This window comes from Macrotis lagotis, chromosome X (genome assembly GCF_037893015.1).
Source record: "Macrotis lagotis isolate mMagLag1 chromosome X, bilby.v1.9.chrom.fasta, whole genome shotgun sequence".
In the NCBI taxonomy this organism is placed as follows: domain Eukaryota; kingdom Metazoa; phylum Chordata; class Mammalia; order Peramelemorphia; family Peramelidae; genus Macrotis; species Macrotis lagotis.
In genome coordinates this window covers 273,903,583-273,916,734 of record NC_133666.1, presented here as the reverse complement: position 1 = coordinate 273,916,734, position 13,152 = coordinate 273,903,583, and the positions used below count along the sequence as shown (strand labels likewise).

General features: G+C 39.3%; 1 protein-coding gene across 1 annotated transcript; it reads left to right on the top strand.

The window, feature by feature from the left end:
- The first annotated feature begins 362 nt into the window (after positions 1 to 362).
- Positions 363 to 12,590, top strand: ISL1 (ISL LIM homeobox 1). The gene is made up of 6 exons (XM_074203396.1): positions 363 to 613; positions 1,402 to 1,591; positions 4,396 to 4,655; positions 6,815 to 7,101; positions 8,550 to 8,717; positions 11,660 to 12,590. The coding sequence occupies exons 1-6, from the start codon at positions 586 to 588 to the stop codon at positions 11,774 to 11,776; spliced, it is 1,050 nt and encodes a 349-aa protein (XP_074059497.1). The 5' UTR covers positions 363 to 585; the 3' UTR covers positions 11,777 to 12,590.
- Positions 12,591 to 13,152: the final 562 nt, after the last annotated feature.

The window sequence follows — 13,152 nt, the reverse complement described above, 5'->3', positions numbered from 1 at the left end:
TAGGAAGGGGGGGGGATCCAACAACAGCAAGGGAAGGGGGGAGGGGAGAGAGGAAGGAGGAGGGGAGGGGGGAGGGGGAGAAGTGAGCAGTGCACGGCATAAAGTACCAAGGGAGATGGACAAGAGCCCTGAGAAAGTTGCCTCTGAATTCCTAATCCTCTCCTGCAGGCTCGCCGACGGGCCAGTGGAGCCCAGGACCAGAGAAACTGAAATATGATAATCAGAACAGCTGCTCCCTGAGCCTCTGGACCAATGGGAGAGGAGCAGGCTTGACGTCTCCGCGCTTTGCGTCAGACCAATGGAGATTGAGCTGAGTTGGAGCAGAGAAGTTTGAGTAAAAGATAAGGAAGAGAGGTGCCCGAGCCGCACTGAGTCCGACGAAGCAGCGCCTCTTCTGAAACTCAAACTACACGGGCTTAAATTGGAGCGATCAGCGAGAGCGCGGCACAGCCCTGCAGCGTTTCTCACCCTTGCAACAACAGTGACCAATATTTCACACTTAGCAACAGCTCCAACTTCCTCTCTGGTCTGTTAGTCAACTGTACAACCACCATTTCACTGTGGACATTACACCCTTTTACAGATATGGGAGACATGGGAGATCCACCAAAAAGTAAGAGGAAATTTTACCTTGTTGGAATCAATGTTCTTTTATTGTTCCGGGTGGCTCTACTGAACTTGAGTTGTTGACTTGAAGGAAAGCTGCTTTTTTTATCTTTGTCTCCATGCCTGCATGCTTGCTACGGGTTCTTATCTTGGGGAGTCTGAGCGTACCTAGGGTTTGAATTACTCTTGTGTGCCTGCTTTCTCACCACCGCCTCCTTCCAGGCTTTCTTGGGTGCTAAGCAGTCGTTTCCCTCCACGGGAATCCAGAGCTCTTAGGAGGTGAGCCTCCAAAGGTCTGCCTGCACATACAATACCCAGAGATGTGAATTAGCATTAGACTTGCAAACGAGAACGGGTGACAACTGCATTGATGTCTGATCTTGCTAACAATATCGAGTCCTGGGTTATATTTAAGAGCGTGCTTAATGGAAAGTGTAGACATTCCCTCCCGTTCACTCAATGCTTCCAGTCAAAACCTTTTCTTTGACTTGACTTATCCATAAGCTTTGCCAATGGTTATTGCAAAGGGGGAAAATAAATACAAAATGAGCGGTTTTGATTGCGTGCGAGGCTTACGAATGTAGACTATTCAGATCTGCATTTTACATATGTTCCGCCTCCTTTCTAAATGAGTCAAGGTTTTGATGGCACACTTCAATTACCATCCAAAAGTGCAATACGCTTTAAAAAAAAAAAGCTCAACGAGTACGCCCTATAAGGGAACGACACTAAAAGTGTGTTTATCTCTGTAGGAGAGTAAACGGTTAGTCAATCATGTATTTATTTTCATTTCAGAAAAACGTCTGATTTCCCTATGTGTTGGTTGCGGCAATCAAATTCACGATCAGTATATTCTGAGGGTTTCTCCGGATTTGGAATGGCATGCAGCATGTTTGAAATGTGCGGAGTGTAATCAGTATTTGGACGAGACCTGTACATGCTTTGTTAGGGATGGTAAAACCTACTGTAAAAGAGATTATATCAGGTACGCTTTTTAAACTGCTTTCTTATTTTGTTAAATTTCTGTCTCCCCCCCCCCCGCCAAAGGGGGGTCTTTCCCCTCCCCTGTAGATTTTACCTCGTATATGTTCAAAGTGAAAAGATACTCTTTAAAATATCCTAGGAATTAAGCAGTGCTATTCACTTAACTTTTTTTAAAGTGCACAGTGATTTTTTTTATTTTAATTTAAGAAAAAAAAACATTTTATATTATGGACCTGATGAGTAAGAAATCCCTTTTTCCATTCAAACTTTTTTTTAAATAATAGAGACAATCAAGTTTCTTGGGCAGATATTCGAAGCTTTAAAACACAGGCAACTTAGTTGAATTTTAAGAAGTTTCTATTTCTTGAGTCACACAATAAGAGCCGGAACTGGAATAAACCAAATTTCAACACTAACTTTAAAAGTTCAATGAGAAGGTAAATTGTTGGATGTCTGTATGGTAAATATTCTTTCCTTGGAAAACTTAAGAACGAACTAGTATATTCTCTGCCAAAAGGAAAAAAAACAACTGACATTTAATCTTTTTAAATATTAACCCTTTGGTGACATCTGACTGTCTTCTCTTTCTTATCTTATCTGTACTGATGAATTAGACAGAGCAGATCAAATTGCCCATCATCTGTCCGGGAACAATTGGTATATTTAGATAATGGAACTGCTTCCTTTCTCACATTAAAATCTGGTAACTGATAAAATGAATGAGTGCCCAATACTGACACGACTAAAATCAACTTTCACCTATGCTTTTAGTTTTTGCTGGACTGCCAGCTTAAACTAATGCTCACCTAGAGTGTATCCCTTGCCCTATTTATGTAGCGGAGAACTTCCTGTAGCAGTCACAAAGAAAAGGACAAATGTAGGGGTTTTTTCCCCTCCTTTGTAGAGAGACTTTTAAAAGGCATTAAAATAGATTGTAAAACTTATGTCTGTAGATCTTATTTTTTTTACTATATGTCCTCTACCAAAAGTCTCCAGTTTTTATCCCAAGAATTTCTTGAATTTCTGTGAGTCTGGGATTCTCATAGAAATGGTAAATAATTTTCAAAGTTTCTCTATTATTTAAGTACATAATTTAAGAAGTGTTTCCTATTAGTCTAAAAAACAAAACAAACAAACGGAAAAGCACCTTCCAAAACTATAGGACCGATCATATCAAATTCCAGTAAAACTCCACAAGGGGAAAATGGGAGGTGGGGAGAAGAGAGGAATTTCAATGTCAAAAAGTTTTAATGCTTTTTGCCCTCAAAAGAGGAAGAGGGAAAGAGCTAATAACTTTTTTAAGCAAAAGATGTATTTGATTATATTAAGAAAAAAATCAACTTTGTATGAAAGACAAAAAAAGTTCGCCAAAGGGCAGGGAAACAAACTTTTGAACCTTGGAACATTTGACAACCCAGCCATTTTTCTTGTTTGCTTAATTATCTCATACACGAACTCAGGAGTTTAGAGTGATCTTTCACTTAACAAAAGCAGAAGTTTGCAGACACCATACTTCAGCATGTAGATATGTTTTCTTCCCTCTCAGTTGTCCCCAGACACACGTGTACCTAAGTTTGGAGGCATATATTCGCAAAACCACAGGACTGCCCACCGCCCACCCCTTCCTCTATTAAAACTTTTTTTTAAGTTGATATGCTTTTACAATTAACTTATTCAGTGATAAAGGTTGACCCGGCGCAGTAGCTATATCTTTCCCCGAGTGTATGTTTCCTCTTTTCTTTGCATCCCCTTCTTTCTTTCTTTGTGTGAATCCCCCCATCCTTCTTTCATTCTCTCTCCTGGTGTGAATGCCCCCCTCCCTTTCCTTTTGGAGAGACAGAAGGTCATGTGAATATGCAACCCGGATTAAACCAACAAGGTGACTTGTTTGTTTGCCCGTTGGTGTTGAAATGTCAGGGAGGAAGTCTTTATTTGGTGCCTTTTCTTTTCGGTTTTTACGGTAGCCTCCTGGTTTTCGTGCAAGCTGAGATGTCTGTCTGGGTTAACGCTTCGGTGACTTAAAAACCAGCCAGAGCAGCAGAAGCAGATAACAAAAAAGGATAGGATGGAGAAGGTACTTTCTGTTGGTGGTGTTCCCTAAGGGAAAATACCTCCAGAAAGCCTCTAGAACCCTAAGAAGTGCAGAAGGGAAACACAGAACATCTCAGAAGGTCCTTCACTGCTTGGGGTGTGTGTGTGCCCGCCTGGATGGGTGGGGGTATGTATGTGAGTGGGTGTAAGTGTGTGTGTTTGCGTCAGTCACTCTTCTCTACCTTTGTTTTCTATTTTGGGGGGATATCCATAGTTATAACCTTAGAAAAGTTCCGGTTTGACGAAATTGGGGGAGGGGAGAAAGGCACCAGAGAAGGTTGGCAAGCAGGAATGACCTGGTACTGCTCTCTGTCCAGCCTCTTGCCTAGTAGCTCAGAGACTGGGAAATGAACCGAGTTTTCTTCTACAGCAAGAAATTTCCCACGGTGCCCGGAGATCAGTAAATGTGTGCAGAGTAGAGACAGGTAGAGTAAAAAGTGGGAAGAAACAGAAAAGAAGAGTAAGGCACGAGGTATAAGGATACGGATATGTCTATGTTGGTGTGTATACGTATATGTGGAAAGAGAGAGAGTCTACCCTATGATAAAACTGAACTCTTTAACTTTATTTTCCTTTTTTTAATTTGCCTCTGTATGCTAATGCTGATAGTAGTATTGTAGAAAGAGTAGTAGTGATACTGTTGAGCTGGGGAAATGCATGAAGCGAACCCCCTTTTACCCCATCTTGTTCTCTCCCATTCGGCGGTCCGCGCAGGTTATACGGGATAAAATGCGCCAAGTGCAGCATCGGCTTCAGCAAGAACGATTTTGTGATGCGTGCGCGATCCAAGGTGTACCATATCGAGTGTTTCCGCTGCGTGGCCTGCAGCCGGCAGCTCATCCCCGGGGACGAGTTCGCGCTGCGGGAGGATGGCCTTTTCTGCCGGGCGGACCACGATGTAGTAGAGAGAGCCAGTCTCGGAGCCGGCGACCCTCTGAGCCCCCTTCATCCTGCGCGGCCGCTGCAAATGGCAGGTACTTCTCAGTCCTCGGGGTATGGCTTGAGTAAAAGGCCTCGTTGGAGAAACTGAGGCTTTTGCAATAAAACAGTAGCAGTACCACAGACCAGCAATTAAATGGAGAAGGGCACCTGATTGTGCTCTCTCCTTTCTTTCACATTTTCCACCTATGGAGATAAATAAGCTTAAGCTATAGTTAAAAATAAACATATATTAATCATATAACCAATATTTTCACATATGTGTGTGTGCATGTGTGTGTATACAGTCTTGGAATAAACACAGGTATATATCCTCCCTCTCCCATAGAGCTTTCAGATTATTTTTATACTCCAAAACATGTTTTACTTCAAACACTGCCCCAGCAGGTAATTTCCCAGTGCCTGCCTAATTAGAGGGGTGGAGACCCTTAGCCTTGTAGCTTCCTCTTTTTCTGAGTAAGAGGCTAGGAAGAAAGTTAAGCTGGTGGATATTGAGTCTTCTGAGCCCCAAGTCGGAAGGAAGTTTTTATTTTCAACATTTTGACAAAAAGGGTGACCCCAAAGATAGAGACTAAATAATTGCAGGTCGGCACTTGGAGTTGTAATTTAAAACTGTCAACAAGCTAATCTGTAGTAATTGCTTTTTAAAGCAGGTCTAACTCTTTAAAACATTTTTATGTGATTTAACAAGAATTTCATCTTCAGCATGGCATAGCACACTTTAGACTGGCCCTAACTTGGAGTTGACTGAGTATGGGCTGGGCTGGGGGCTGGAATCCTGGCATTGTATGCAGTATTTTGTAGCCTCAAGAATGTAGGGAGACTCTCCTAGGCAAAGGGGTGGTGGTGGTTAGAACAAAGAAAGGTTGGCAAGAACTGAGGCCATAGGCAGCAAGGCAAAGGAATGTTTTCCAAAACCAATCTTATGTCTTGAATAGATTTGCCCACTGTTCAAAGTTTTGAAATGTCAGTCTACCTATAACACAGGGCATGACAAAACCACAGTCCTCCCCTCTCTGCCTTCGGGCAACAATCAGAGATCTTTGTGCATGCTGTAGCCAGGGATTTAGAAGGAGCTTATACAGGGCAAAGACAAGAGTGGCAACATGTACTGTGTGCAGCAAATACTTTGTTTGCAGAAAACAGTAGAAGAAAACAAAATATTATCATGCAGTGGGACTTGGCTTCACAACAGTCATTTATCTTGAGTTCAGACAACAAAATGGGCAGATAGTTTGAGTTTTCTTTTCCTTTGGGTAAAACAATACTGAAATGTTCAAATAGACTTAACAATAGATTTTTTTTAAAAGAAAAGTCCAGAAGCAGAGGGATGGAGATACACAGACACAGACACACACACACACACACAAATGCATGGACATGCATATGCATACTTGTACACACACACACACACACACACACACACACACACACACACTAGTATTTTTTTAATTTGTGGGAATCATCCAACATGAGTCCCCAGAGTAAATTTTTGGCATTTTGGAAAAATTCTTCTGTCTCCTTCCCAGAGAATTTCTCTTTGGAGCAAATTTGCCATGTATTTCCTTGAGGACTTACCATCTTCAAAATTTTGCCTTCCTTTGGCTGTGTCTTCAAGGGTAGCCAGCCCATACTGCCCACCCTCCATCACCAAGATGGTCATCATCATCATCTTTCTGTACCCAAAACAAAAATCTGTAGATGCTAGGAATATGGAAAGAGGGTTCATAATTTTGTTTTGAATTGATCTCAATTGAAAAGATGGTAAAGAAGGAGAAATAATAATGTAACATGCATATACTAGATTAGAGGTTGCAAGGAAATGGAAAATGCCTTTTCAAAAATGTCCTTGTTTTGTTGATGCTATGCAATGACCCAAATTAGGTGCAGGGGTTGCTATTTAGTGCCCCAGATTGCTCAACATTGACCTCTGTTTAAGAGAGAGACAGATTTTATTTCCCCTTTCCCCTCCCCCCCAAATAACTCCCATTTCCATCTCACCCCCGCCCCATCCATTATGTATCTGATCACAAAAGAAATTAGAATTTTCATAGAAATCTGAGCATTTAAAAAGAGAAGTCATTAGCAAAACTTGATTAAGTTGAACCCAACCTTCCCTTTCAATTCCAGTTATCTCAGTCTAAATTGCTGGGATCTTTCTCATTTTACCTATAAGAATCCTCTTCTTTTACAGCAGAGCCCATCTCTGCCAGGCAGCCAGCTTTGCGACCTCATGTCCACAAGCAACCAGAGAAGACCACCCGAGTCCGGACTGTCCTTAATGAAAAACAGCTCCATACCTTGAGGACCTGCTATGCTGCCAACCCTAGACCTGATGCTCTCATGAAGGAGCAACTAGTGGAAATGACTGGTCTCAGTCCCCGAGTGATCAGGGTCTGGTTTCAAAACAAGAGGTGTAAGGACAAAAAGCGGAGCATTATGATGAAACAGCTCCAGCAGCAGCAACCTAATGACAAAACTGTAAGTTGTCCCATCCTAATTATCCCTCTCCTATTGTCTTCCTAGAGATAAGAGAAGGGGGGAAGATGGGTGGTAAAGAAGGAAGAGGAATGAATAAAGGAGGCTTGTTTGACAGGGAGATGGGAGAAGTTGCCTGAAGTACAAAGATGCCCCAGACCATTCCTAGCCTACTTCATTTGGAGCTTTGTCTCCAGCTAGCGTAGGATGGATTTTGTGCAGAAGAGAGAGATATCAAAATGGTTGCCTGTAGATGTCTGTGACCTTCGATTGCTCTATGTGTTTCTCAGGGCTAATTGTAAGTCTGCTGGAATTCTCTTTCTCATGTAAGCTTAGGGTCCTCTGGTTTTTCTAGCAGTCTGGAGTACACTATACAGACCAAGCAACTTGCCCAGGGGCAAGTAAATTCCTGTTTTTTTTCTTCAGATTTTGTGGATCACAGAATAGAAAAGAAGTGACCAGTTCACAAAAGAAGAAAAAAATCAGGATGTCCCTATCTTTTAGGTTACTTAATTCAACCTTTATTCTGTTTCACATGTATGGAGGTGGGTGGGTGGGGGAAGAGGAGAAAGAAGGGGATGAATATGACTTTGTTATTATATTTTATAGTTCAGAAACATGTCAGACTGCTACACACTCACACCATAGACTTGGGGAAACACATATTCTGTGTGTGTGTGTGTGTGTGTGTGTGTGTGTGTGTGTGACATATTTTCCAAGATAGATATGACTAATCTAAGGGTATTTCGATTAGAGAAGGGAGGGTTATTATTTGTTTTGGTTTATGTTTTTAATGGGATTAAACCCAGGGTCTTAGAAGTGACTCTGGTCCCCAGTCCCTAATTTTAGGAACAGGTCTGGGATTGGAGAGGATGAAAATTATGGAATTTGGGTTTATTCTTTTGGTTCTATTTGTAAATGCATTAAACTCAGCAGCTGTCATTAAACTTGGCTGACTAAGACTCTGGAATGTCTGGGCATCATTTGTTCACAATAGAAGTCAACCTCAAGTAAGACTTTGCAGGAAAACTGCACCTCATTTGGATTTCAGAAAGAGAAGTCATAGGAACCAATTGAAAGCCCCCCAGAAAAACTGCAATTTAGGGAGTCAAAAAAGACCAGCCTCCTTTTTTTTTTTTAATCTCCATCTGCCTGATGAAAGAATGAACTGTGGGCTTAGTTAGACACTTAGTTTCTTGGTGGAAGAAAGGGAGGCTTTTAGTTTAAGGTCACACCAGACCTGAAATTACTTTCAGAATACTTCCAGTGCAGGAAATTAGGATAAACTGAAATACAACTACTATCCATGCTCACAGCAGATTAGCTGAGTCAATAAAGGCAGCTCTAGAGATAAGATAGCCCACAGGCCTGTTTGCTTAGCAGTCCTGGACTGTGAATGTAGACCAGTTCATTAACATGTGGGGACTGGGTTGGGGGGGGCTTGTTTCCAGAATATCCAGGGGATGACAGGAACTCCGATGGTGGCTGCTAGCCCAGAGAGACACGATGGCGGTTTACAGGCAAACCCCGTGGAGGTGCAAAGTTACCAGCCTCCTTGGAAAGTACTGAGTGACTTTGCCTTGCAGAGTGACATTGATCAGCCTGCCTTTCAGCAACTGGTAAGTGTCAGCTCCCTTTGTGAGGGGGCTGGATTCCTGAGACAGAAATGGGGAGAGGGAGTAGGGAGGAAGAGACTTGCAGACAGACAGACAGATAGACAGACAGACAGACAGACAGAGACAGAGAGGTGTGAGGAAGAAAAAAGAAAAAAGGAAGGAAGGTCAGTTGCTTGCTTTGTCTTGGTGTTGGAGGAGGGAATGGGCTATGGGGAAGAATAAATGGGAAAGGAAAAATTTTCAACTGTGGGTCTTTTATATGGCAAAATTTGAAGATAAAGATGGACTGATATTTCTATTACTCAGGTCCAGTACAAGGACATATTCAATTTGATACCTCACCAGAGAAGGATGTGTTTTGCTTATGAATATTATTTCATTTAATTTGCCTTTTATAAAGATATATTTCCCATTCCAGCTTCTAGATTGTAATATATTTGAATATTAAAATAAGTGTTTTTTTAAATAAATGATCAAGGCAACATAAAATAGACTAATTGCAGTCATCTCAACTTTATGGTGAAATGCATACAGAAACATTGTTCAAGTTTGCCTGGTGTAATATTATGAACTTAAGCTAAAGGGAATATGATATTGATGTGTGCAAAAATTCTCAAATGTACATAATACAAATGCAACACACATTTATGAACTGCATTAGAAATAAATATATTGAAGAAATGTATGTATAATTCATGTATGCTGACAATCTTTAGTTTGAAGGAGTCTTCTTAGATGAAAGGAAAAGAAGAGTAAAGTAAAAACTTTAACCTAACATGAAAATATGGATGGAAATATTAACTGCTGACAGTTCAGTTGCACTAATAAGAGTTCAGGCATAATTCTTTGGGATGTAAGAAACTGAATATTTTAACATGAGATCTAAGAGCTGAAAGGAAGAACTTTAGTCCAACAGCTACACGGAGGAAACTGAGACTGGGAAAATAATGTAGTCTTCTTAAACATGAAATGGCAACACAGAGAGATGGAGAAAGAACTTATTTTATAGTCAGTAGATTCACATTGATCCTGGGCTATAAAAGTTAGTGAGAATGGGCAAGTTACTTAACTTTCTTGAGTCTCATTTCCTTCATTTGTGAAGTGGTGATAATACTTCAAAGTACTGTTGTAAAGATAGTGCTTTGTAAACCTGGTTTGCTACATAAACCTGTTATCACATATTGATATATCTGATAAATATACAATATATTTTCTTTAGTGAGGAAAAATATATCATAGAATCAGTCCATATAAGATTCAATACTTTCAAAGCTTCTCCCTTCACTCCAGGAGGAGATTCATCCAATAGAAAGTCCTTTAGTAATAGCACTTGCCTTATGCAGTTGCTTCTTTAGGATTAGATATAAATTTCACATTTGTATATAGGTAGGCCATTGGCCAGTAGCAGTGGCATAAGTAGGCTATCTACGACCTGAGCTCATCCTATTTTCAGATATATATGCGGAAGCAAATCTGTGATTTTATAAAGGTTTTAATTTGAAGTTGAAACTTTTTTTAAATCTCTGGATTTAGGATTTAGAGAGCTAGCCATTTTAAACCAGGTCAGATGAATTACCTAGCAAAACACAGATCCAGGGGAATCATTTCTATTCATATTTTAATGTTAGTTAAGAGATGGGGTCAATTAAGAGGTGGAAGAGGGCAGAAGATTTGGTCCAAAAATATTTTAAAGCCCATTATTTAAAGAGCATTTGAATTGTTTTGTGATTCATTGAAATTAACAATGTAGCAGGCTCTTACATGAAAAGGTTTAAAGGAAAGCAAACATTTAAACAAACAAGTAAATTAATAAGTGAGTGAATAAATGAATGAATGAAAGAATGAATGAATGAAGCAGAGTGATAGCTCCGGGTGCTTTTAGATATAAAGCAAATCAGGTGAGATCTCTAGGATTTTGTCTCAGCCCTTTGAGTATCTGCTAGGTATATCTTCACCAGACCTGAATTCCTATTGTGTATTTCTCAACTCATGGGAGAGGCTTTGATGCATAGAGAAAAAGACATTAGCTGCTCCCAGGGCAACATGTAGCCGGCAGGGTAATTTTATTGTGTACATGCATGGAGACACTACCATACCGTTTCACTACAGAAAACACATTTACTCATTAATAATTTAATGCAACATAATGTTGGGAATTCAGTTAGCGTTAGAATAGAAAGCCCTCAAAGGAAATAGTGGTGGTAGCAATAGGACACTGTACTATGTGTCAGGAGAACTGATTTTGAATTCCACCTGTACTTGGAGTATGACTTTGCACCAATTCCACTTCTGGGTTTTATTTTTCTTCACTTATAACTACATTGTGATAATACATAGAAATATCTCATCAGATCTTGAGAGGAAGAAGCCCTCAATAAGTATGAGTTACTGATAATGATTTGGAAAAACTCTAGAAACAAAGTTTTCATTTTTTTTCTCATTTAATAAATGTGTTTCAAAAGGATGCTTTTCTTAATAAATACATTTATTTTCTTTAATAAATACATGTATTAAACACATGAAGTTGTACTGTACATATAAAACACTTAATCTATATGTGTTATACACACACACACACACACACACACACACACACACACATATATATATATATATATATATATACATATGTTTGCTTTTATATCTCAATGGAAATTGCAAATAATCCCAAATGAATCCTTAATTCATGATTGAATTTTCTCCCAAAGGATGCTGCTCTTAATATACATACCAGGTGTAATTGTATGTAAATGTATATATATATATATATATATATGTTTATTTGATGGGTGTTAATCATATAGCAGATTTAAACATTAAACAGGCATATATATATATATATATACACTGATTAATATACATATATTTATTCAAAAGTACATAAATAAATGTCTCTCTTCTATGAACACAAGAGTAGCCTCTTTTGTTTTTCCTTTTCCTTGTAGGTTAATTTTTCCGAAGGTGGACCAGGTTCAAATTCCACTGGAAGTGAAGTAGCATCAATGTCCTCTCAACTTCCAGATACACCGAACAGCATGGTAGCCAGTCCTATCGAGGCATGAAGAACATTCATTCAGGTGTATTTGTTCCCTGTTGGAGAAAGTGGGACGTTCTAATGTTGGACTCCAAAACAAAAGTATTTAACAACCCAACTAATGAAAACTGAATCTAAGAATGGATGCTCCATGAAATGCACGAAGTCTGTTTTAATGACAAGGTGATATGGTAGCAACACTGTGAAGACAATCATGGGATTTTACTAGAATTAAAACAAACATAACAAAACCAATTAAAAAACAACAGCAAAACGTTATCCAACGATCATAGGAGTACTGAAAAAAAGACATTTTTAAAATGTAGAGGATTTATATTCACGGATCTCAAAAAAAAGCCTTTTCATTTCACTGTACATCTAGAATTAAAAAGAAATAGAGATTTTTCTAGTCCATCCTAACCCGAATGGTGCTGTTTCTATATTGGTCATTCATTGCCTTGCCAAACAGGAGCTCCAGGAGGTTTCAAAAGATTTTCGAAGAGAAACTGGCCTCTTTGGCTGAAAGATTCATTGCAGGAAGGTGGAGCTGCATTGGTTTGCAGTGTTTTTAGTTGACTTTAACAAGGGGTTGTTTGAAAACCTGGGTCTCTTAGCATGTCCTGTAGCTGGTTTCTTTTAAATTTTCCTTTTATTTTTTTGAGATCCATCCTCTAACAAGAAGTCTGAAGCGACTTTAAAGGTTTTTGAATTCAGATTTAAAAACCAATTTATAAAGCATTGCAACAAGGTTACCTCTATTTTGCCACAAGCGTCTCGGGACTGTGTTTGACTTGTGTCTGTCCAAGAACTTTCCCCCCAAAGATGTGTATAGTTATTGGTTAAACGACTGTTTTCTCTCTCTGGAAATAAAGAGGAAAAAGGAAACTTTTTTTGTTTGCTCTTGCATTGCAAAAATTATAAAGTAATTTATTATTTATTGTCAGAAGACTTGCCACTTTTCATGTCATTTGACTATTTTTTTGTTTGCTGAAGTAAAAAAAAAGGAGAAAAAGGTTGTACCGTGGTCTTTGAATTATATGTCTAATTCTATGTGTTCTGTCTTTTTTCTTAAGTATTATGTGAAATAAAAGCGCCATATGTAGAATTATATCTTCAGGACTATTTCACTAATAAACGTTTGGCATAGATAAAGAAATCAGTGCTCCAATTCAGGGTCCCTCTTTTTATATGTTTACACTTTAGCAGCTAAGCACCCGGAAATAAAAGATTGCATGCGATGCAGGTCCTGACAAAGTACAGTAGGTGTGATATTTTATTGCAAGTAGTTAATGTGCAGCTTGTAAATTCGGTTTCAATAGTTGGATCAAAGCTGGTTGGAAGCCGTTAGTACTCAGCTGTGATAATATTACAGGTTTCGAAAAAAAAGATGCTGCTCTCTACCCT

What these genes read in the sequence shown, in the direction of transcription:
- ISL1 (XM_074203396.1), top strand. Translation starts at nt 586, where the DNA reads ATGGGAGACATGGGAGATCCACCAAAAA. An exon ending in CATGGGAGATCCACCAAAAA is followed by an intron (nt 614 to 1,401) that starts GTAAGAGGAAAT and finishes TTTTCATTTCAG; the next exon opens with AAAAACGTCTGATTTCCCTA. An exon ending in AGCAACCTAATGACAAAACT is followed by an intron (nt 7,102 to 8,549) that starts GTAAGTTGTCCC and finishes GCTTGTTTCCAG; the next exon opens with AATATCCAGGGGATGACAGG.